We start from the raw sequence: 22,719 nt of genomic DNA, 5'->3' as shown, positions 1-22,719 counted from the left end.
ACGGCTAAAACACATCACTTAAATTATACATATATATTATTGTTTATTTATTTATATATATATATAACGGCACGGAGTGTGTCGAACAACCCGAAAAATTATTGTCTCGATTATTATATATATATATATTAATTTATATTTTTCACATTTTTATATATATATATATACGTTGACCCTTTTTTAAAATACATATTGCGTTTAAAATTTTTTTTTACAATGTTTTTTTTTTTTTTTTATTATTATTATTGTTTTCAAAACGAATAAAAAAGGGATGGGTGTTACAAAAAAAAAAAAAAACCTAAGGACATTGGAAAAAAAAACGAAAAATAAAAACCGTCAAAATCGAGACGAAAGGTAGAAATAGTAGTAATAATAAAATAGTAGTAGTATTATGTAATAGTAATAGTATAGTAATATATAGTAGTTATTATTATTATATTATAATTATATTAGATAATAATAAAGCGGTATAGAAACGGTGACAATATATACACCATACACATATTTTATATTATTAATCATATATACTGTCGGTTTTGAGTAGATCTGTCGAATTTACTCTCTGTATGGTTTGCAGTACGAGAATCGATGATTCATGTGTTGGCTGTACGAACCCGAATGCGAGAACCGTTTCATACATTTGGAACACTGGAACGGTTTCTCACCGCTGTGCAGCCTCTTGTGCTCGGTCAGATGGTGTTTATGTTTAAACGCTTTTGGGCAAACGTCGCACTTGTGCGGTCTTTGATCTGCAACAATAAAATTATTGATCATTATGTATATTGCCTAAATAATATGTTTATTGCGATTTATGACTGTGGCAGCAGGTGCCTAAACATGCGATGTAGTAATATTGTACTCCTTATTACATGCAGCTTAGTAAAATTTATATAGTTCAAGGGGATGTATTTGTGGTCATAGGAGTTTCAGGCAATATGGAGGTTAATCCAAGTCTTGTAGAAAAGGGGTGGGTGTAATATGAATAGTTTAAAATCCACGCGTGTATTTACGTAGGGGAGAAATCATTAGTTCAACACCCTTACCACAACGCCGTTATTAGCATTGAAGTTAATTATTCTGATTTGAAGTTATAGACTAAAATTCTGCACATTTTTTATGGTTTTAATAAAAACAGTGTTGATTTTAATATTTCAAATTTCAAAATTAACAATAATAGACAATATTAGGTATATAACCTCACATTATCTTGAACATGACTTGATACATGTTGTATATAAAACAATTAGGTATGCATGAAATTTGAATGGCGCTACTATAGTGACGTCACTTAACGTTGGACTGCGATTATAATCACTTTGCTGTTATGATGGTATTGATTACAGCAAATAATTTAATAATAATATATCCCCTACAGACATTGATCTTACGGATAAAAATAAATTATTGAAAAATTAAAATCTAATTTAAATACAAACTGCACAAGGTTAGGGGCGTATTGCGGTATATTATTTATATTAAAGTAAAGGGTAAAAGAAAAATTGATAAATACAATTAATTAATCACACTATATAAACTTTGTAGCGTCTATGAAAAAAGAATTAATATAATATACCATATAGTTATAAAATCATAAATTATTAGACTTTAAAAATAACGATTACAATAATAGTTGTTTCATTGTTAGTTGATTACATCTGTCAGTTTTTTTCGTTAAACTTTGTATATAATGTATATTATATAATTGTTATAAATTCACTACAGCATACCTGGTACATCGGCAGATTCCACAGATGACGGCTTGGACTTTTTGCTGGGCGAACCAACCGCGGCCGCCATTGCGCCATTACTAGCAGTATTGTGGTTGTTGTTTTTGTTGTTGTTATTGTTGTTATTGTGCAGGACACCTGCCCCGCCACCGGTTGACACCGCGTCGTCAGGATCTTGGGATGTGCATCCCGAGTCTTCGGCTTCGTCCGTCATATCGCTCCAGTCTCCGTATTCCTATAAATTTCCAGGGAAAATAGAAATTGTTAGTAAATATAATTCAGTCACACATATAACGATGTCTAAATTTAGCGTAGACGATATGCGAGTACACCGCAAAACGAGTATTATTGCTACCGTAGCAGGCAATTTAATATTATATAGGATAACGTGTACCGTCTGAACGTTAATTAAGTTAACGAGGTAAAATTGAGTGCAATTACGAGAGGTGACATACTCGTACATGTGAATATATAGGTATATAATATATATAATATTAAAAAACGCGTCACGTCGTTAAATGATATACGTAGGTAGAAATATATAGTATACTACGCGTACAATCGTGTAGCAAACCGATCTAAACAACTTATGTACTCCGATCAATCACAAAAGTTTTTGTGGAAAATATTTAAAAAAAAACTGTAAATGAAAAATGTTCAGCAGTGTACCTATACGTATCGAACTGCAGATATAGCTATATAAATAGTATTTTAACTAAAAAGCGATCGTGTAACAATATCATACCGATATACATAGTTTTCGTGTGATTATATTATATAGGTGTATAGAATGGGAGTATAATATAGTTACAATAGGTGCTGAGAAGATTTGACGAAAAAATTTTTTCGCCTACATGGAATATGATTAGACGTAGTCTGTAGGCCTGGTAAGATACCGATTACCAATAAAGGTATTATAAAGCTATATTATTGAAGCCTATCACATAAAAACATGCGTTTAATGTGTATATCTATATATACTATTTATCGAGTATCGGTTTTTTCGAATATAAAGTAAAATCGATCGAATTCTGGTATAGTATTGTTCTAAAATATCCAAAAGAAATAAACCGTTTTCAAATTTCATATACTCTAGAAATTTATTATAATCAAATCACATTTACACAAATGTAAGATATATTTTATAGACACACCACATGATTTTTATTATTGATTTTATCATATCGGATATCGGTTCGCGGACGAAATAAAATATCGAATCGGATATCGATAATACCGGAAGTGATATCGCGGTACACCATTAAAACACTGTACCTATATATAATTGCATTATACATAATTGTAAATAGTACTCACTCTCTTCCACGAACGTTTCTCGGACGCAGGGCTCAAGCTGCCGTTGTGCCGGAGCGCGACGGCCGGTATTGGCGAATGGGACGCGGGATGGTGCAGGTGGGACGAAGGCGGCGGCGGGGGCGGTGCCGCGCAGGCAGGCGACGGCGGCGGGTACGCGCCTCCCAAAAACGTCTTGCGGCAATTCTGCTGCATCGGCTGCAACATGGACGCGGGCGGCGACGAACTGCAATCGTCCCGGTTGTTGGCGGTCCAACACTTGAACTGTATGGTACACTTGTTGGTCAGCGTAACGTTGCAGGAAATTACGGCCGTTGCCCTCGTCGCGGCGCGCGCCGTGACAGGTCGAGCGGCTGTTCGGCGCTCGGGACGGCTGCGGCGTGGGCGGCGGACGCGGGCGAGTTACGGCATGTGCACAGGCGGCCTCGCGCCGGTCACGGGCCCGTTGTTCTGGAACCACACCTGGACGGCGCGCGTTGAAGCCGATCCGGTCGCGATCCGGCTCAGTCCTCGCGCTTTGGCCGCGGGTTGGCCGCATAGCACTCCTTGAGCACGGCCAGCTGGTCGTCGGCTATCTGCGACCGGACGCGGATCTTGCGGCCGTCCTGGTCTACAGAGTCTTCCTCTTCGGTGGTACACGGCCTGTGCTCGTCGTCGGTGTAACAGTCGCTGCCCGCGTCGTAACCGTTGTTTATGTTGTTGTTGTTGATGGTCGTCTTGCAGGCCCCGGAACTGGCGGCCGCCGAGTATTCCGCTTTGACGCCCAGCCCTTCGGATCTGTGATGGTTCTGGTTGAGCATGTGGTGATGGTTGTTGTGATTGGGATACAAGTTGTAGCCGTGGTGATACGGCGGCGAATCGCTGGTCACGCTGGGGCAACCGCCCGACGAACCGCAAGACGGCGGTGGCTGGTTCTGTTGGTGGTGCAGGGCAGCCGCTGCGGCGGCCGCTGCGTTGGCCATCATCAGCTGTTTGGTTACCGCCGACACGTTGACCGTCTCCAAGAGTTTCTTGACTGCAGCGTCTGTTTCGCCAGCTGTATCTTCTTCGTCCGCACCACCGCCGTCTTCACATTCCTTCTTCACCACGCTCACCACGTCGATCACGTTGTCGTACTTGTCGTCGTCGTCATCGTCGGCCTCGTCCTCTTCGTTGAAGTCATCACCGCCACTCTCTTGTTCCTTGTGATCGTCGTCTGTCGTTTTATTCTTGTCGTCGCCGCTACAGCAATCGTCTTGCTGTTGTTTGTCGTGTTCGTGTTCTTGTTCTTGTTCCTGTTCCTGTTCCTGTTCTTGTTCTTGTTCTTGTGCTTGCTTGACCATTGCCGACTGCATCAACGATGGCTGCAGAAGATCGTGTATGTTGAACTTGCTCTGAGTGTTGAACAGTCCTGGGAAGTAGATGGCGGCCGCGGAGGCTTTCGGTTGTGTGTGATAGAATGACTGTTGTGTAAGCGATTGCACTTGTGTTGGGCTCGGTTGTACCACTTGCATGTCGTACTTGGGCGCTGAAGACGGCAACAGTGGCGAGAATGAATTGCCACCGGCACCAATACTGTTGTTGTTATGGTTGCTGCTGTTGTTGTTGTTGTTGTTAGGAGCTGGACGCTTACTTGGATAACCATTGTTCGGTTGATGGTGAGCGGCGTTCCGGTTGTTGGCTTGCGATCCACGGCCTCCCATTTTTAGATTTATGATCAGACACTTCTTGGAGGTCATGTGACTAGAATACGAACCGGAATGCGAGAATCGTTTTCCGCAGTTGGAGCACTCGAATGGTTTTTCTCCACTGTGGATGCGAATGTGTTCCTACGAAAACAAAATCCCAACAGTTTTTTAAACTCAAAAATCAAATAATACGACACACGGACATGTCTATAGATGAATTCAATCGTTTATATTGGAATTGTTATTATATGCAACCCAAATAAACGAGTTTTCGCGGCTCTTATACGCCAAGAAAATTAAAAATCAAATAAGATACGTATAAAAAAAAATACATAGATACTGGTACATTAGTATGTTCGTTATAAATAATAATATACAAAATATAAATGAGAGTATATAGTTACCTTGAGATGATGTTTAAACTTGAACGCTTTTTCGCATTCGGGACATTTGAATTTGCGCAGCACTGCGCTCTCATCGTGACTTATCATGTGCCTTTGGAGGCGGTAAACGTTGGCGAACGTTTTGTTGCACACCTTACAAGACTGCAGACGAGACAAAACAAAAAAAAACACGTGTGAGTTATTAAGAAGAGTAGCTATTATTTTATGAAGGTTCGCGGGACACACATCGTACGAGCTGCTTGGATATAAGTATATAACATACAAGGACAGGGTCGGGCTGCGTATAGGTAGACGAAAGAAAGAAAGACCATATAAATATGGAAAGAAAAAAGAGTGGCGCGTAAAATCTCACGACCAAAAAAATCTTCGTAGGAGTCCTAAAAATCCCATGCCCGGCGACGACGACGACGCCTTATTAAAAATAATAATCAAACGAAAAAAGCGCCGTTTAGAGAGAGACCGTCAACGTGCGGTTATAGTATAGACAAAAAAAAAACTAGGAGTATATTATTATTATATAGAATGAAATACGACGAACGTCGTAAAGGTATGACGTCAACAACGTGTCACCATGTGTTAGAACGTGTGGTGTGTATGTGTGTGTGTATATATAATATATATATATATATATTATAATGTAGTGTGTATACACATATATATTTGTGTATGTGTGTACACCGTGTTGTATAATACACAGGCACAGAGTGCATTGCAGTAATCGTGAGAAACCCTAATGGCGACAGGTTATACGAAAATCGTTATATAATTCCATGTGCCACCGCCACACCATGATAACATGACGATCGGTTAATTTAACTGCGCCTCGCACACATGTACACATAATATTAAATATACATGTATATAATAACAGTCGGCATCGTCTTTACCTCATCTCTCGTCCTCTCTCCCTTGCAGCCATTATCCCGTTGGTATACCTATATGTGAGACTGTACATATTTGGGATACTTATGGTCTGTATAATATAAACTTTTTTTTTATTAGGTGTAATATTATTATATTTCGGGTCACACACACACACACACACACAAGCGCGCGCCCGCATTTTCTGGCAACACCTCTTTTTTTATGTCTTTTATCAAACAGGCGGGAAAAAATATCCGACAAAATATAAAATAATAATTATTATCAGCTGAGGCAGACGTGACAACGCGACTATCAGTGAATGGACTGTATTATAAATATATTATAATATATTATATAGGTACCTAATGGTTCAAGCACGCACTGCGGGACACAACTTTATTTTATGCGTTGATAGTATTATACATTATAATATATACAACATACTTATTAATATTATCTCTCTATCGATAAGTTATACAGATAATAATAATGCACGACTGTATGTTATTATATCTATTTTTTTTTTTTTTTTTGTAAAGGCCATGTGGTCCTGCATGTGTTTTGCACTGCCGTGTGTAAAATATAATAATAATGAAATAATAATGTATATGGATATTATATATAGTATACGTTCGACTGGTACATTATAGCTGATATCCGGTGAAGCTGTGTCTCCGCCCCCAAACGAGCGATAATCCATTATACAAACGTGTCAAGCATATATGTACCTGCTATAGTATACGATTGCAACAACATTTATTGTTCACGGAAAATAAGGAGAGATCTATTGACTTTATAAGGGGTATAAGGGTAGGTATATATACCATATACATATACGTGATCATGTGGGTGATTCGTTTCGGATGGAAGGGAACGAAGAAGAAAAAAACGACCGTCATGGCGAGATTTTAATGGCCATCGTCGGTCTTCGTCGGGTAGGTACATGTATAAAATAAGTACCTACACATATTACATAATATGGTGATGGTGATGCCGACGAGAAGAAGGACATTTTTTCGTGGCCCGGCGCGCACGTCGATTCCCTTTGTGAACTATTTGGGTTTTAAGTATATATGCACGTTTCCACGAACGGCGGGAGGTAACAATAATATATATATTATACACGACAAGGGATCGGAGACCTACACATCTGGACGGACCCCGAAGAGTTGCATCCCGCAAGTATAGACTCGGCTTGGGGGTCGAGGGATGGGGTTTTTTTTGTTGAGATTATGTTGAGAATAACACCTTGCGGTGGATCCTCCCGTGCCAAGGTCGGATTTACTGCTGCATCAGCACCATCACATAATTATATTATTATTATTATTATTATTATTATTACTATGCTGCAAGACGCGCTGGTATTTTTCTTTTGACCCCCCAAAAATATTTTCTGTTCTTTTGTCCGAAAATATATTTTATACGAACTTACTCCAAAACCCGTCACCGGACCACACACACGCGCGATGGCCCCGAAAAACACGGAGAATGTGTTCAATTGTATGCGAGTCGGTCACACATATAATACTCGCACGCACGCGCACCGGATTTTAGGTGTGTTTATTTTATTTTTTGTATATATGTGCGTGTGTGAAGATATGTACGTTCTCAGAGACGGGTCGTTTAAAGTATATTATATTAAACATACACATACATTATATATATATATAAAGGTTATTCAGGCCCACAGTGCTACTTTCATGGCGTCCTATAGTCATCGCGCATGTATAGAGGTGTGCCAGGGCGAGGTCACTACGAGCGTATATGTATATATAAGATAAATAAATCATTCGGAATATAATGAAAATAAATAAATAAATAGTATACCTCCGCGGAGACCGACCAAACCATGCTGTAACTGCAGCATGTCGACTATAATATTCATTACACGCTTTTAAAAATGCTATTAAATCGTGGAAAAACGTTGTAGGTATATCTATATGTATACTATTATAGTACGTGCTATAACACGTGATATTTATCTGCAGCTTAATGCGACGCAGGGTGATTTAGAATTTTTTAAATTTTTTAATTCATTCAAGAGGATCGTGTTAATAATAATAATTATTAAATATAATTATATTATGCGTGTGTCTCATGTATAGTATAATTGTCGAGAACTGTATAATGTTATAAGCGCTTACCACTTGGGCATTGGGCGAGTGAAGTAGTTCATGTTTTTCAAGAAGGTCACGATTGCCAAAAGCAGCGTTGCACTGCAAGCACCCGTATTGACCAGTGATTGCAACTGTTGTTGAGGGTGGCGAAGGCGGCCGGGCTCGACATCCGCCGTCCAAGTGTTCCTTTAGCGATCCCAAGTCAAACGATTCCCGACAAAACGGGCAGTACTGTAAATGTTGCTGCTGCTGTTGTTGCTGGTGGTGTAAGTCTTGGTAGTCCTTGAGAAGACCCTCCAGACTCATCCCGGGTAATGGAACTGCGAGCAAAAAAAAAAAAAGTCAAAAATTAAAATAAATAAAAACCGACCGGAATACACAAACAAATAAATACGTTAAATCTATAGATACCGAACACCTATAATATAATAAAATACGCCTACACACGCTATTTATAACAATACGATGTAATATTATAATGTGCAATTGTATATTGCGGCCATTTGTGTGCGGTAAATTCGGTCAACGGGTGGTTGCAGGTATACGATATATAAAGTACCTGTTGTTCGTGAATACGCATTGTTCGCCGCGCCAATGACACGAGACGGCGCGAGTAAAGGGCGTGATGATCGCACCTGCCCAGTTGTTCGTGGGGGGTCTTGCGCGCAGGTAATGTTAACCTTCTAAACCAATCAGGTGTGTTCGTCCACCTATCTATTGTTATACACGTCGTCGTCCATCTTACAATTTATGTCATTATTTTCAAAGACGCATACATGTCTGTTTGGGGGAGAACGACGATAATAATAATTGTCGAATCACACTCTTATAAATCTATGAATCAGGTCTAATGATACAGCTACGTTCCGATTTGAAAACATTGGAAATTTATTTCTGTGAGGAGTCCGGACGACTATAATATTATTATCTATGTTTCTCGAAGTTTACAGTATAATATTACGCTGTGCAGTAGAGTATAATTATCTTTTATACACTGACTTTACAACAATTACATATTAATATGTATTATATTATATACATAGATATGAATGTATATAATTATTATAGGTACATTTAAACATATACATATATTAAATCATATTATTTGTACATAATACCCGAGACAACGAACTACATTATATATATATATAATATATATATATATATTATACCCATATAATATTTATAAAATATGATAGGTATATAAAAGCGTGTACTGCGGGTGGTTAATGTGTTTTAGGTTCGACCGGATGGAATCCGGTCACGGCGTTTTAACGATCTTTCGGAGATATATATATGTATATATACAAAAGTGTATATATTTATGATCATCGGGCTAAATCGTTCGCGGGTTTGTTGTATATTTTTCTGTTATACACGTGTAAAAATATACACACCATACGGCTGTATGAGTTAAATTCACGGTTTTAATATTAAATAGTTTTAATGTAAAGAAATGAAGTATATAGGTATAAGTACATATATACAGTACAGCTGATCAAATCAATCGGTGCATATGCAGTGTAATATTATACATATATATAATATATAGTCAGAAGTACGTTAAATATATTACTAACTATTAAATATATGTACGTATTTAATTTAATATGCCACAGCAGTGTATGAACGTTGTTTTCTCAACGCACACACACGCATATATATTTATATTATATAGTTCCTCGTACACGTTTATCGCGCGGCATCTGGCAAATCGTGTGATCCACAAATACACGTAATATAACACAACATACATATACCTATACCATTAGGTAATATTATTTTTATACCATTTTTATACCTACCCAATATGTGTATTTCATTAATTATTATGTTTGTATAACATATGTAGCTAAATTATTTACGCGTGTTCAATATAATGTCAATAACTATTCGTCAATTTAATATAAATGCATTTAATCGTATAGATGATATCTATATTTATAGGTCATATTACATATAGGTACGCACACAGTCATATGTTGCAGTCATGTACGTCAATCATTCGTACATATTACAATATACCTATTAGGTAATATGTGAATAATTTATATTACATTTAGGCACAATAAAGCAGTACAACTTATATATATAGACAGTCGTATATTTTGTGTGCAAAATAAGTTGAAATAAATAATTACAGGGAAATTCGTTAGAAAGCGTTACAGATAAAGGTCTATTCCATTTATATACCTAATATATTAAGTTTCTACACACATAATCTATATATTTCTCCTTACAATTTTTTATCATTAACGTTATTATTTTTTAAGTTTTACTTTTTTAATGTCCATACATATACATTCTTTTAATTTTATAATAAGTTTTTTAAAAATATTTCAATGATTAAAAATCGAATTTCGAACAAGTATAGTGACTTAATCAATACTCACTATTCATAATACTAAAATTAAAATTTGATGAGCGGAGTATATTAATTCAAATGTAGCATACTTTGCTACTCTACTTCGCTCATCTAAACTTTAAATACTTATAACTTATTGACTATATAGATTATGAGTTGTTCAAAATTTGATTTTCATATATTAAAATATACTCCCAAATATATTTTAAAGTAGAATATAAAATTAAAAATGTAGGTAGGTATATATTATTCTTCACAAAAATAAAGACATAAAATAGTAATTACTATAAGTTAAAAATGATGATAACAAATAAATTGTGAAAATTATTGTTATTTTTCATAAATTTTGTTTTACAATGGCATCATGTACAAATTATGTAAACTTTTTTTTTTTTTAAGTTAGAAATTTTATAAAATTATTGAATATTGTATTGGAATTAGTCAATATTAATGTTAAATTTTTATGTATAAACGCCGGTGAGGACAATATCTACATATTAAACAAATCATGAATTTTATCAGTTCAAAGAATTCGTAATTTTATATAACGATGATATTCCAAGGAACCACGTAAAAGTTTCTAGTTAAATCGCGCACAGAAAAATAAATTACGAAGGTCTTGCATGTACGCGGTTCATTATCGGTATTAGAATAAATTAACAATGTATAATTTATTTATTGTTTGTATACAGTATCATTATAATATATTATAGGTAAGTATCTAAGTATAAAATATGTTTATATAACAGCTAGTTATAACTATACATAATATGTTTTATATAAATATATATAGTTTAGTTATGGTTAGGTATATACTTAGAATAAATATACTATTTACTTTTGAGGGTTCAAATTTTTTAAGACATTATTTGTATTTATTATTATATTATGTAAGCACGCTACACCCAATTATATATAATCGCAGGGACTCGATTTCCAACAATATATAGTGCAGACGACAAAAATCATGTAATATATCGTTTTTCTACATTTATAATAGTATATATACTTATAGTGTTCATCAGAAAAATATTATTTTTAGTTTACTGCACATTACAATAAATAGTATTACACGCGCGAAGAATATATGTGTATATATAATATTGCGTGGAACTCGAGTGTTTTGCCAATATGTGTTTAAACCATTACTAAACAGTATCATTACTCGAGTAATTTTATTCTAAAAATGAAAACGTACAAATAGCTAAATTTATTTAAAAGTTTAATTTACTATTCGTTTTAAATATTTTCCACATTTAAATATCTACAGACTTTTGACGTTAATGATTCCAATAATACACACTACACCTAACTCAAAATATACCTATACTGTATATGTATGAATATTTGTATATATATTATACACGTGAACACTATAGCACTATATGAATATATGTATACTATGATGATGTAAATTAAATATATTTCCACCGGCAGTTTGCTGTTACAGCAGTCGGACGCACACGTTATATATATATATATATATATATATATAGCTATATAAGTACATATCTGTATATACGTTTACGTTTTTACGAGGTACAAGTTATAAGTATATAGTTTTAATTAAAAATATGTGCGTTCAAAGCGTATAAATTTAGATTACATGATTTACGAGGACGCGTCGGTGATTACAATTTTAGCGTCGTCGGATAAACGTCAACAAAACAATATTGAAAAATAAATGTATACATTAAAATAAATATAACATCAATATCGACAGTATATATATTGTATAAATACACCGATAAAAAAAAAAAAAAGAAATAATAAAAACTTGAATTTAATGACGATAGTACGTATATATAATATACAAACGACGCATCGCGCGCCATATATAGAGATACGCGTATTCTACGTAGAAAATGTAATAACAATTATAACATGTGATAATCTTTCATATAGTAATAACATAGGTATGTGAAATTTTCGGTACAATATTATTTATTATAAAACGATGTATAGTTGTATGATAACTTACGTGCATAGTTGCCGTAGGGAAAGGCGTTTTGGAATAGACCGATGACTTGCGCAGCTGTGTACATGACGACGAATTTTACGAGTACCAGGCTGAATAGCGCAATATAGGTAGTTGAAAGCGGACGAAAAAAAATTCCAAACAGACACGATGTTAAATTATATTTTTATACAAAAAATAATAAAATAAAATTAAAATAATAAACTCGACTGTGCACGGGCGCAGCTGCAGGAGTGTATACGGAATTATAAAGACGGTCAGGCTCGACGTCTACCCGACTACTGACTGCAATATTATATGTACGAAATACGTTCCGGTCCTGAGCGCGGTGCATAGGTATACAAAACGAAAAAAAGGAACGTGCGTACCGGACGGTCGGCAGGTACGAAATGATGATCCTAGGAGCGCAGTGCCGGCACACCGTGCGCACGCACACACACGCACACGCACCCGCACACGTACACAATACACGCACGATAGCGACCGGGTGGTTGTGTTATATATGTATATATAATATATAATATGTATTTTTCCCGTATCCTTCCCACCACCTCCTTTTATATTATAATATATATATAGTATCTCCGCCGCCCGACACTTGGTGATTGTGTGTGTGGGGGGTCGACTATCGACGGGGGGAACAGAGAGCCGAAAATCGATCGGTGGCCGTCGCCGCCGCCGTCGGTGCCTCGACAGAGATAATATATCTATCGTTATATATATATATATATATGGGTTAATGTGGGTGGTAGCGGGTGCACAGACGAGCTTTGGGAGCGATCTCGCGTCGTAGTCGTCGTCGTCAACGCCCGACTGAATTTTCTACAATTTAGGTGTATATATATTATAAGTGTGTACAACATATTATATCTGTATATATTACCACCGATGACGAGGAGTCGATGTACAGATATCGTGGAATAATATAATAATAATATATAGGTACTCGTGATTACATATCACTATACGTAGAGAAGAACTTTTCTACAGCACGCCTACTGCAGTATTCAGCAAGTGCGCTTATATTCGCCTAAATATAATTATAAATTGTGATATAGGTACGTGAGAAGTTCATGTTCGAGTTTTTCGATCGGCATTAAATAATAATAATAATAATAAAACAATTTCAACACCCGTTTAGTCGAGTATGGTTTCAGTATACACACGCGTTTATTATTGATATGACGTATGGTAAGTTTAAATAATAATAGTGCCAATTTTCTAGGGGCGGGGCTGCGATAAATAAACAAGGACGTGCGAGTTTTTTCGACGGCGTATGTAATACTATATATAAGCGGATTTTCGATTACGCTTGTGGAAGGGGTGTTGGAAAGGGGAAGCGAACACGACAGGAATGTATTCGCGCCGAGCGGTGCGCAGGTGTGCGCGTTGCGGCACCGCCGACACAGGTGGGCGTGTACAATGGAGCGCCCGCGTTCAGTGTCTACCTGCCCGCGGCGCCCAGGTGGGACGTTCCCGGGCCGCCTATTGGACGGCTCACCTGTGCCGAATACATTTTCGCCAGCGCGCGCGCAAAATACGCCACCGACGCGGTCGATGTGACGCCGCTGTTGCTGCACACGCACGCGAAATACATTTCATCATACCACACACACGCATTATAAATAAAAATATAATGTATAGTACACGATATATTATCGTATCGGATGTATCATACGTGCATGATACGCCCCGATTGCCATACCGCTGGTGATCGAACAATACCGCTCATCTCGAAGTCACGAGAGCGAATTTTTCGAATGATAGATGTGTAGGTACGTGAATGTATAAATACAGGGTATAAGCCAAAACTATAATTGTGGAAAAACTACGCGATAGTTCTTTCAAAACACAGTCTATATAATATCATTATCAATCGACGGTCGACGCCGTATATTCGATATGAATCATTATTTATAATTTTACAAGTTTATATTTATATACTTTGGAAACAATAAGCTAAATCGTAATAATTGCTTACAATGTAATATATTATCACAACACTATTCCCAAAAATTATGGTGCACGTCTATATGAATATAATCTAAAAATAACTGATAAAATCGATTTTAAATTCTGCAGAGCCGAGTGATATATAATTAATGTGAAAATTAAACAACGACGTGGGTATTTATTTTTATTATCTTGTATCGGAAGACACGTTTTATAATGGAAAAATGATTAGATTTCGTTGGTAAAACGTATCAGTAATTTTATAAATAATGAAAAAAAAAAAAAAATTACGAACACTTATTAAAAATATTATTTTATTATTGAAATAATCGTTTGATAACTATGGTTACCCGTTTCAGTTCAGAATTATTTTTTATAGGTAAGTATACACGATGATTCATTAAATTCATGCATTTTAAGTTTTAACACATCATTCCATACATTTCAGTAACTCAATCAATGACAAGGTACACTGGACACTTATTTATAGGTATATGTCTGTACCTATTTATATATTACAGTAGAGCAATTTAACTACACTTTCCCACTTTATGTATATCTATATATAGGTACAATACACCTACTTGTGAGATATTTAAGTTTCTTCACAAAGTGAATAATATATTATATTATAATATTATATTATAAACGGCGTTTTATTATATAATTTATGTGTATTGTTGACTGTCGTAGTCGACGTGGAGCGCGTGTGCGTATGTGAACAACGATAAATAATCGTTTCGCGCCAGCGGGTCAATTGAACGTCTCGGCCGCCGTTCCCGCATCAATTAACCTTTGCGGGCCGCACGGTTAATTGGCCAAGTCGTGCCATACGCATACACAAAGTACGCGCGTACACGTTATACATAGTTATACTCTATCATTATTAATATCAAACATTAGTTACTCCGCGCGAACGCATGTGTGTTTATGATAATCAGCGTTTTAAATTTCGTCGTAGCGACCGTACGTATACAACAATATTTATAGTCGGACCGAAGAAAGTCAAATATCAATTGACCTCCCCCGGTGGCAATGCAGCCGTATATATATATATATATGGAGAAAAAAAATGTACTATCTTCATGAAATACGCGCGCCGCCCGTATTATACGATATTTACATATTATTATTTTAAAGTACATTCGGGTACGTACGTGTATGTGTATCAGGGACCCTTTTTAATAAAAAGAAATAAAAATATTGAAAAACATTAGGGTCGACGCAGACCAATTGCGCGACAATTATTATTATTACACACGCGACAATCGCGAGTACGCATCGTAATATATTATTATATTACACTTAAAATATGAATCATAATATTAAATTATTTATACATAGGCATATCCACGGATAATACCATAATGGTATAATGATGATTCCACGGGGACTACCTGCAGTGTATATTTTTAGCAAGGATTTATTTTGATTCTTCAATTCGTAATTTTATTATACTTACGAGTATAATAGTTACTACTGTGCGTATTGTGTTTTAATAATAGATATTCTATATTTTGTAAGTTATGATATTTTTCAGTATACAATATCTTGTCTATAAATAGTATGAAAATATCTATATGACGACTTTATTGTTTATATTTTTCCTTTAGTTATTTTTAATTTTTTTAAATATAGGTACCATAATTTTTAATTTTTATGCCTACAATATTATATATTATATTTTTTAAATTATTAATGTGATTCTAATTAAATTCTTTAACTAATTCTAACTTCGAATTCTTGCTTTAAAAAATAAAATACATCTTTATATTCACTATACCTACCTACAAATGTTTTCTAGAATTCTAGATATGCCATGTGTATGATGTTACCAAAATTATAGATATACCTTTAACTGCAGTACCTACCTACTTATATGTTATACGAATGTGTTACGTATATCTATATATCTATATATACATGGTGTATAGCTTCTATTATAGAATACTAAATCCCTCATTAATCGTATTGTGTATCTATCTATTTATATATTTTATATTGTTTTAAGATTCGAATGTTAATTTTATGTTTTTGCTTGGTTAGAAAAATGTGGAAATCTTTGAAAATTGTTCTAAAAGATAAAACATAACGTTATAGTTACTTTCACATACTATATTATTTATAATGATAATTTGCATATAAAATAGTTCTATGTAAAAACGATAATGTTCAAAATAGTTAAAAACATTGAAAACAATAAACCACAACGTGCGCTAACTCATAATAATAATTATAAAATATCAATAAGTATATTACCTATCTACAGAAAAAAATAATTTGAGGTCAGTATAAGTATACAATTAAAAATTAAAATATGTATTTTTGTGGTTTTGGAGGACTAAAATACTGTAATATATAACACGGTCATATGATTTGATGGCCATAAACTATATATTGTATACAGTGGTATACTAAGATTAATATTAGTTGTTATACTATAGTTATTACTAAATAATACGCCATATGTCATACTGTATATAGTATAGAGATTACCTGAATAATATATTATCTAAATAAACACGCAATGATGGGAGTATGATGGGAGTATGATACATACATGTGTTTCCAAATTAAACCGACGACAAATGGTAAATTAGTACGATATAAAGTTAATATCGGTCATCAAATATAGTTGTTATAAAATTTATATATATATATATAATGGAATCATCTATGAGGCATAATGGGCATTATTATCATGGGTTTTGAACACATTTTTATTGTCCTAAAGGTTAATGCATCAATTATCAAGATAAAAAATCATCCTGCAGTAAATCGTATATATTTTATTGATCTATCAATCTATAATTTTCGAAACGTTACTACATATAGTAATACCATTATAATACCAGCCTACTATACTGAGTGATCAATACAAAATAAGACCCGAAAAATGGGAATTCACTCTCGAATAATAACGAGTCTCTGGTTAAATCCATCACTAAATCGTTCCGCATATTAGCATGCACTAATATTATGGTTGGTACTATACTATACCTATATAGTTATTACTATTATTACAGTAATAACTATACGTCTGTATACAGCAGGAGTCACTAATTAATATTTTTGAAGGGCCACGTTAGAAATCAGAAAATTTTTTGCGGGCCATCAAAATTTTAAGTACATATTTTTAATATATATAATGGGTATTATTTTAAAATTGGATGTAACGAGAACATAATATGTTATTATTCTTTGTCTATACGGGCCGGATAAAATTTGTTCGGGGGCCGCCATTTGGTGACCACTGCAGGTATACAGTATACATCATCGAAATATTTTGCGCGTGCGAATTATATACCATATATATATATATTATAATGTGTGTAGGTAAAAAATTTGTGAAGATCCGACGATGTCCGTGTAAACACACAACATTTAACGAAGCGTCCACAGTTTTCTGTTCGTGGTCTATATCGAACGCAATTTGTTTATAACTCGTACACTATAATATAAAATGTTAATAAAAGCATGTATTAGCGGCCGCGGCGTTTTTCAGAGGAAATAACACACAACAGCGTGTTTTATTTTTTTGTTTTAGGAGAAAAAAAAACAACCGTACCACACAATAATTGACCATTGTGCAAGAGAAATAATAATATTGTAATAATATAGAATAACAACAACGGAGCTCAATGGAATAATCCGATAGCCGCTAATATATACACGGTGGCGGTGGTCCGACCAAAAGGAAATCATCACGGGACGCGGGGTGCTACATGTACGGGCGGATGATATAGAGACACACAGTGACTATATATACAATATATACGTATAATAATATAATGTGTTATGTGTAACATAATTATAGTATAATATATACTGTTTACTCACAGAATTTGTATACACATAATAATATTGTAGATGTTAAAATGGAACATGCATTGAAAAAATAGGGTTTTTATGTGTGGTGTGTATGCGCACCTAAATAAGATCTATACGGCATAATATACTATATTATTATGTATACATAATCTTAGAAATCAGCTGATATATTATAATGTTATTTAGTCATATTTACGTTATCTAATTATAAGACGCAGTCATTGTTCTCCGTCACGTCGATTTATAATATATATATATTATATTATGTACGTATACTCCGACGGTGATTTTTTTTTTTTATCACAATATTTTATTTAAATGTACACATTTTCTATAATGTCGACAATAATTTTTAACGTGAGTATAATGTAAAATTTATCATAATATTTGGACCGCGTGTGTGGCGAAAAAGGGATGACGGCGTCCGATGCAGTTTGTTTATTGTATATAGATAAATGAGAACTCATGTTATAAGGATAATACCTCGCAGAAGAACTATATCGATAAGATTAAAACGTTGTGTTACATTTTAATAAGTACTACTATATGTATTCGAGATTTAATTAGGCCTATATCGCGTTTTAATAAGGTAAACGGGACACGATACAGTACCAGGCATTGTTATTTTTTTTTTCTTTCAGAGAAGACGAGAATATGCTATAAACTCATCATATGAACAGTTTATATATATATATATACATACGTATACATATAATTTTTAATATTCTGATTAAATTGATTAGGTCGTTTTTGCGATAAAGACATTGTCGTATTTAAAGAAAGGTCTCATAACCTTTTGATTGCGCGGGTGCTCTTTTACTATGTATAATGCATATATTTATATAAATATACGTGTACACTCAGAACTAAAGTATAAAATCGTTTATCTGTCATTATAATTTACCGACAATAAATATTATTTTTTAATTATTTAGTTGACGAATTTTTTCCTATACATAATCTATTAGTGATGGAATATGTAACATGTTATCGAAAAAAAGAAGATATTAATAACTAATACTATAAAACGATAAAATTTTATTTTTATTACTTCAGTATTTAAGTAAGAATTTAGGTAAATAATTTAACATAAATACACCAATTATAAAATACGAAAAATACACAAGTTACCTACGACAAATTAGCTTATTTTTATTATAATTTTTGTTATGTAAAATTTGTTTGGATATCATTTCATGTTGGACCTACTTATATATACATATAAATACTATTATACACTATTACACTTATTTTACATTTTTATATACACATACTTTTACGTTTCGGTACCTTATACCTACCACATTATAATAATATTATTATTTTAGAAAACGTCATTAATATACTAGAATAAACAAAAATATTATTGTTTTAACTATAGTTTTTGGAAGTAAGTATTACCTCAAACACCTAAACCGAAAAAAAATAATTATTGAAAAAAGTGTTTTTATAAAATACTACATAATATACTATATATATAGTATAAAATATGGTGCAGCCGCTTTAAAATACGTGTTTATATTAAAAATAGGATATCAATTGACACACACCAACACGTTTGATTTGTGCGATGTCCCGATGTCCGTGACAAATACATATTTTATTGCATGTTACGTAAAAAATATCAAAGGGGAGCAAACATCAAACGTGAAAAACGATAATTGTTTTATGTCCTTATTTGTTGATAAAAAGAATTATCTTTAGAATAAAACTTTTTATTAATACAATATAAATGTATTATATTATACATCATTGTTTTTTATAAACATTTTATTTTGTAAATGTTTATTATAGAATTTACCTATAAAGTAATGAGTAGATAGCAAATTAGAATAATATTAGATTCATATTTAATTATTACGATATGAAAATATGTTATACTGATTTTGAAAAGTGCAACATATTTTATTAAAATTAATTTAACAAAAAATATTTTTTTTTTTTTTAACATTCATTTAATTTGGTGGCTATAGATAGTCGTTAAATGTGTATTAGAAACAACTCTGCAAAATAATTCTATAATATAAAATCTTCAAAAACTTTGGATTTCCCATTCTGATTTCTTATTTATTAGATAACAGTATGCTCTATCGCGCTATAGATGGGGAATAAGCTTTTTTTATATTAAATAGGTATTATTTTATCAAACTCGTGATAAAAATAAACATCGAGTGTAAAATATATATATATATTCATGCGGTTGTACACAACTCGTAATATATTTAGAAGTTGAAATTTCATAATCTTTACACGGCGATTATGATTTATGATTTCATAATTCATAATAACAATAATAGTACATGCAATAATATACTTCTATTTTTGTATCCAAGTAACCAAGACATGTAGGTACAGGAAGATATAAACGATTATGGAATCGTTGTAAGAAATGAAATATAATTTTAAGAAAATTGAAATGCGATATAATTTCGATTATATAAAAAAAAAACTGCAGTGTCCGCGTGTACAAGGCCGTGCATGTATTTTAAGATGGTGAGACTAATCCCGAGTGTTAACGATGGCACAAGTGTATACAATAAGACGCACGATATACGTATCGCGAATACGAGGTAAAACAGTCGCTAGATTTTTTTTTTTTTTTTTTTTGTCCGCAAATAGATTAGGCATTAATCGGGCGAATACATATCAGGATAATATAGGCAGGCAAAGACTTGTAAGATTTCAAAAAAAATTATTTCAAAAAAATTTCAAAGAAATAAAGGTGGACAAGTACAATATTTAGCCATAAAAAAGGCAGGTAACCTATATAACCTCTACCTGTGTATCGCGAATAATATAATATGAAATCTCATAGCAGACTGCACATAATATAGTAATGACGCGTTATAATATTATATATTATTATATTATATTGTGCAGACTTACGATTGCAGCTCCACACGTTGGCCAAACACCACAGACGGTACGAGTAACTGCTGTCGAAAAGTGATCCGTTGGCCCCGCCGGTGGCCGCTGCAGCTGCGGCCGCGGCGGCGGCGGCTCCAGCGGAATACATGATCGGGTGCAGCGTGCGCGCGCGAGAGCGACAGATATAATAATGTTATGTGGACGCGATGGACGGACGCGAATTATTTATTTATTCTGGACAATAATATTGTGCGTTACGGGGCCGAGAGTCGACGTGCCGAACACGGTATAACGCGCGGGCGGCTCGGTCGGCGATGTGCAGATATAGTGGCGGACAGACGGACGCGAGTGCGACTGTTGCAGGAGCGGAGTCGTCGTCGGCTTGGCGTGACGGTTGCGTCCGGACTACTGCTGGTCGCGAGCGTCAAGCGCAAAGCATGGCGGCATACTGGCGGGCAAAATTCGACGAGCCCGCGACTACGCCCGCCGCCGCCGCCGCCGACGACGACGACGATCCGTGCCGCCGCACGCACGCGTCACCGGCGGCCGCCTGGCCCCGAGCCCCGCCGACCGACGCCGATCACTCTCTTTAAGCGCGCGGGCAGGCGGCGGTAGCGGTAAGTACGGCGCGCGGCGCTTTTGGGGCGGCCGCCTCCCATGTAACATCCCGGCCGCCGCCTCCGGTCCGCCGACGACGGATCTTCTACTTCTTCTTCTATTATTATTATTATTATTATTATTCTTCGTCTTCGTCTTCTCCGCTGCCGGCGGTGGCCGCCCGCAGACGCCAATAATAATAATTATAATTATTATTATCATCGTCGTCGTCGTCGTCGTTATCATCATTGTCGTCGTCTGCCGCGATCGTCATATTATTATCATTATTATTATTCGCGGGCGCGCGAGTTCTATAACAAGTGGCCCCGCGCGCGGACGGATTAAGACCGCTGACGTACGCGCGAAGGTCTCACGCGCAACGCGATTTTGGTTTTTGCTTCAGGTGTTTTTTTTTACCTGTACGCTTATATTTGGGTTTGTGTGACGTGTGCCGAACCCGAGCTCCGGTAAACGGTGCCAACTTTTATCTAAACGATCCGACGAATTGTACAAGTTGCAATGATGCATGTTAGTGGGCCAATTAGTCCGCGACAAGATTGCAGACCTTTTAACAGCTATATAAATGTATAAATTGTACGCACTATACAAATGTGTACATATAAATATGATACCAAATGAGCGACGTTGTTAATAATTACATTCGCTGAGTGTTAAAAAAACGGTAAAAACGTCGTAATGTTTATTTCGCGCCACGCATAGAAACAGGAGTTTTCGAGAAAACGAATCAAACGGTTTTTATTCTAAATACACGTATGCGTTAGAATTGTGAATACAAGAATATTATTCGGTAAACAAGCGAATTGACGTCATATTTACTATTTATGATGCCATCTTAAATTTAGGTACTCGTTAACGTTGCGTTTTAGATGATTTTTAATACAAAATGCACGCAAATAAAAACAACGCTGTTTTATATACTTCTATACGCTTATACATTTTATGCGAATAAAAAACATTATGACTAGACATTTTAATGCGTGAAAAAAGTTTAAATCAATCAACAGTCAACACAC

The 22,719-nt window shown here is 34.8% G+C and overlaps 1 protein-coding gene across 1 annotated transcript in view; it reads right to left on the bottom strand.

Moving 5' to 3' along the window:
• Window positions 1-384: 384 nt before the first annotated feature.
• Window positions 385-22,719, bottom strand: part of LOC112595818 (zinc finger protein 1) — a 167,763-nt gene continuing 145,428 nt past the window's right edge. The window contains 9 exon segments of the mRNA XM_025341182.1: window positions 385-749; window positions 1,728-1,962; window positions 3,045-3,355; window positions 3,358-3,447; window positions 3,450-3,485; window positions 3,488-3,550; window positions 3,553-4,849; window positions 5,113-5,253; window positions 8,121-8,413. Coding sequence (XP_025196967.1) covers window positions 556-749; window positions 1,728-1,962; window positions 3,045-3,355; window positions 3,358-3,447; window positions 3,450-3,485; window positions 3,488-3,550; window positions 3,553-4,849; window positions 5,113-5,253; window positions 8,121-8,413 — 2,660 coding nt within the window. The 3' untranslated portion in view covers window positions 385-555.

This window comes from Melanaphis sacchari, unplaced genomic scaffold (genome assembly GCF_002803265.2).
Source record: "Melanaphis sacchari strain LSU unplaced genomic scaffold, SCAv2.0 Contig2_pilon_pilon, whole genome shotgun sequence".
NCBI classification, from domain to species: Eukaryota; Metazoa; Arthropoda; class Insecta; order Hemiptera; family Aphididae; genus Melanaphis; species Melanaphis sacchari.
The sequence above is the reverse complement of the archived record's forward strand: the minus strand, read 5'-3'. Positions and strand labels throughout refer to the sequence as shown.